Genomic DNA, 3,683 nt, shown 5'->3' with positions numbered 1-3,683 from the left:
TGGCCCTCAAAGGGTGTGGCCCTGTTAGGAGGTGTGGCCCTGTTGGAGTAGATGTGGTCTTATTGGAGGAAGTGTGTCACCATGGGGCCAGGCTTTGAAGGCTTTTTTTCTCAAGCTTTGCTTGGAGAAATTGTCAGTCGAATTCCTGTTGCCTGCAAGATGTAGGATGCTTGGCTGTTTCTCCAGCACCATGCATGCCTGCATGCTGCCATGCACTCCGCCATGATGGCCTTCTGAACCTCTGAACTTTAAGTGAGCCATTTCAGTGAAATGCTTTCTTAAAAGAGTGGCCATGGAGTCACCTCACCATAGCAAGCCCTAACAAGACATGTACATTCTTTGCTTCTTCATGAGTTGGTCCTCTGATGTGTCATAGTGGACGTCGCACTTTGCCATGCTTTTCATATTTATACTATTTTTTCTGATTATGAATTCTGTAATAATGAAGTATTCAATGTTGATTAAAGATTGCCTTAGTTAGGGTTTCTATTGCTATAATAAACACCATGACCAAAGGCAGCGTGGGAAAGAAAGGGTGTGTTTAAGACGATAGTTCCTAAGTCCATCATCCAAGAAAGACAGGGCAGGAAGCTCAGCAGATCCATTTGCTATTTACTTGTGAGCAATAACTATCACTCTCAAACTCTTTAGAAAAATATCTGGGTCCTGCGGCCCTACTGCAGCCAGGGTCTCTGTTGATGCCCGTTGCTGTTGAGGGCCATGTGGATTTTCGGCATCTGGGCTGCCAACTGGGGCTGTGTTGGTGCCCCAAGACCTCAATGCTGCTGGGGCCATGACGATCTGGGTGACCTGTGCCACCACCCGGGGCTGTGGTACCATCCAGACCCGGGCTGATGCCCAGGATCATGTCTGAGTCTACGGTCCTACCACAGTCAGGGTTTCTTTTGAAGTCTGTGGCCCTAGTTGCCACCAGGAACCACACAGAGACCTGGAGTTTGGCCCACAACTTATGGCCTTGTTGGAGTCTGGGGCCCATGCTGCAGCTGAGACCATACAGATCTGAGTGGCCTGTGCTGTGACCCGGGGCCATGGTGTCATCTGGGGCTGGGGTTGCTGACAAGGGTCCATGACACTATAGCATCCAGGGTCTGGGTTGATACCCGTGGCTACTGTTGCCCCAGAGGGCCATGTGGATACCTGGGGTCAGGTCAGTCACCTGATGGTGTCTGGTCGTGCCTGACTCTGTGACCCTGCTGTGGCCAAGCGTCCGTCTTGATGTTCTGTTACCGTCGAGGGCCGTAGGCACGCCCAAGATCAGGGCCATGCTTCCACTGAGGCTCTGCAGATCTGAGTGGCCATGGTCCTACCACAGCCCAAGTTGCCTCCAAATGTCACATGGAAGCCTGGGGGCAGGGCTGCAACCTGACCTGTGGCCTTGTTGGTATCGAGGGGGCCATGCCACCATCAGGGCCATCCCAATCTGAGTGGCCAGTACTTCTGCCCAGAGCCAGAATGTCATCAGGGTCCAAGCTGCTGCTGTGGGCCATGGCTGAGTCCATGGGCCAACTGCAGCTGAATTGATGTCTCTGACCTGTGCTACCTCAGGAGGTCATAGGAGCCATGTGTGGATGAAATCAGAGGGTCATGTTGAGCTGGCCCCACCCTTTGCTGATTCTGCCCCTCACTGGACACTGCCACAGGAGAGCTGGTCCAGACCCTCACAGGAGAGCTGCCCCCTTGCCCTACCCCTCACTGGGGAAAGATGGTCCCACCCTGCTGTGGGATAATGTTCTTGTACATTGTAACAAAACCTTTTACATTTAAAGGGGGATATGATATAGATATGAATAATTTATACTGGTATAAATTTTGCTTTATTGGTATAAATTTAAGGTCAATTTTGTTATATGTATATGTATTTCTGATCTTGATTAAGGTATTGTGATTGTGTAGTTCATTTAAAAATGTAATGTATATAGGTTGTTAATAGATAATCATCTATAATCGTCAAGTTTGTAGTCATGTTAGTTAGACTTTCTAGGTGTGCATAGAAATATTTCAGATAGGCATTTTTCATATCTTTCAAAGGCTACAGAATATGGCATTAAATGTTTTAATAACTTAGGGCTTTTCAGGAAAAGGAGACACGTCTGCTCCTCCTAGCAGCAGTTAACTCAAGAGGAAGATAGTCCTTCCCCCATCATCTCTTTCCCCACCCCTCCACTTCTCCCCTCTCTGCAGGCTGAAGTGGGACACAATGGACAGGCACAGCTAACAGGTCCTTGGAATGGCAAGTAGAGGAGAGGATTGGCTTTCAGGTCTGCAGTGAGATCGTGGGCATTTTCCTGCCTTTTCCTTGCGCTTTTGTCTTCTCTGACGAGGTTTACATGTAGCCGGGGGTGGGGCAGGTGAAACTAGAGATCCATGCTGGCTGTCAAGTCCAAAAAAAGGCACACATGGCTGTCTGTGGTGCCTAGTAGCATACCAGAGCCTGCTGGTCCGACTCTAAGCATCCCTCAGTAACTTGGCTCTACTCACCCCACCCCTGCCCTAAACTTCTCCAGCTCATGGGCGGTCCTTCCCCACATTCTCATTCCTATGTAGCCCTGCCATTTGGCCATCACTCTCTGGGCCTCTCTCTGTCCTCTTTTGTGTGTGTGACCTCTTTGGGTCCTCCTCTTTTGTTCCCCAAGCCCCTCAAGGTCCTGTCCATTCTGCTGGCCATGTTCAGACTTGGACTTCCTCTCCTTGCTCTAGACTCCTCTCTGAATGTGCCTCCCTCATGCGATACAAGCCATAAATTGGTCATGTCCCCACTTGATCACATGTCACAATGGTCCTCATGCCAGCGCAAAGAATTTTACCCCTGAGTCATCTCTGCTCAATGCTTCCTAATGAGAGAGAGACAGAGAGAGAGAGAGAGAGAGAGAGAGAGAGAGAGAGAGAATAACTGGGAGACAGAATTGTTAGTCACTGTTCTGTTGAAATTATATAAAAAACTTTAAAAAAAAAGGTTAGCAAGAAAGCAAAGCAACACTTTCAGATACCTTGACGTCATTGGGGTGGGAAGTTAAGGTCTATTTCTGTTCTTCATATCAGTTATTAAATGATTTTTATCACATTAGAAGAAACAAATTGTCCACTCTTGAGGCATACGAGCAGGTCCAGAAGGGCCCCCTCAAGCTGAAAGGCGTAGCGGAGCTGGGCGTGACGAAGCGGAAGAAGAAGAAGAAAAAGGGCAAAGACAAGGCCAAGCTGCTGGAGGCCACGGGGACGAGTAAGAAGAGCGAGGAGGAGAAGAGGCGCTGCCTGGACAAGCGCACGCCGGCGCAGGCGGCCTTCGAGAAGATGCAGGAGAAACGGCAAATGGAAAGAATCCTGAAGAAGGCGTCCAAAACCCATAAGCAGAGAGTGGAGGACTTCAACCGACACCTGGACACACTCACCGAGCACTATGACATTCCTAACGTCAGCTGGACCAAGTAGCTTGCCCCGGTGCAAAAGACAGGTCAGGCTGGCTGTTTTGCTCACCTCAGTGTTTTCTAGAATGCCCTACACCTGCCTGGTACATCTGCTGAAACCAGACTTTCCTGAAACTTGATTAAAGGCAGGCTGTCCTTTCACCGGGTGTACCCTTTTCTATTTGGACTGCAACATTGTGCTTTGACAGGCTCGGGTCTTTTCTGGGTTAGGCCCATGGAAGGAGGGTACCCTTCCCACCC

General features: G+C 49.4%; 1 protein-coding gene across 1 annotated transcript; it reads left to right on the top strand.

The window, feature by feature from the left end:
• Positions 1 to 793: 793 nt before the first annotated feature.
• LOC126496311 (protein FAM32A-like) lies at positions 794 to 3,677 on the top strand. The gene is made up of 2 exons (XM_050133839.1): positions 794 to 868; positions 3,061 to 3,677. Exons 1-2 carry the CDS (start codon positions 794 to 796, stop codon positions 3,445 to 3,447), a joined length of 462 nt encoding a protein of 153 aa, XP_049989796.1. The 3' UTR covers positions 3,448 to 3,677.
• Positions 3,678 to 3,683: the final 6 nt, after the last annotated feature.

The sequence above is a fragment of the Alexandromys fortis genome, unplaced genomic scaffold, assembly GCF_014885135.2.
Source record: "Alexandromys fortis isolate MF-2015 unplaced genomic scaffold, M_Fortis_MF-2015_v1.1 scaffold_2602, whole genome shotgun sequence".
In the NCBI taxonomy this organism is placed as follows: Eukaryota; Metazoa; Chordata; class Mammalia; order Rodentia; family Cricetidae; genus Alexandromys; species Alexandromys fortis.
Note: the sequence above shows the minus strand (reverse complement) of the source record. Positions and strands in the feature narration are given on the sequence as shown.

Coding starts and splice junctions, on each gene's coding strand:
- LOC126496311 (XM_050133839.1), top strand. CDS start 794: ATGACGATCTGGGTGACCTGTGCCACCACCCGGGGCTGTGGTACCATC. Junction 869..3,060: donor GGGCTGATGCCCAGGATCAT/GTCTGAGTCTAC, acceptor TCTTCATATCAG/TTATTAAATGATTTTTATCA.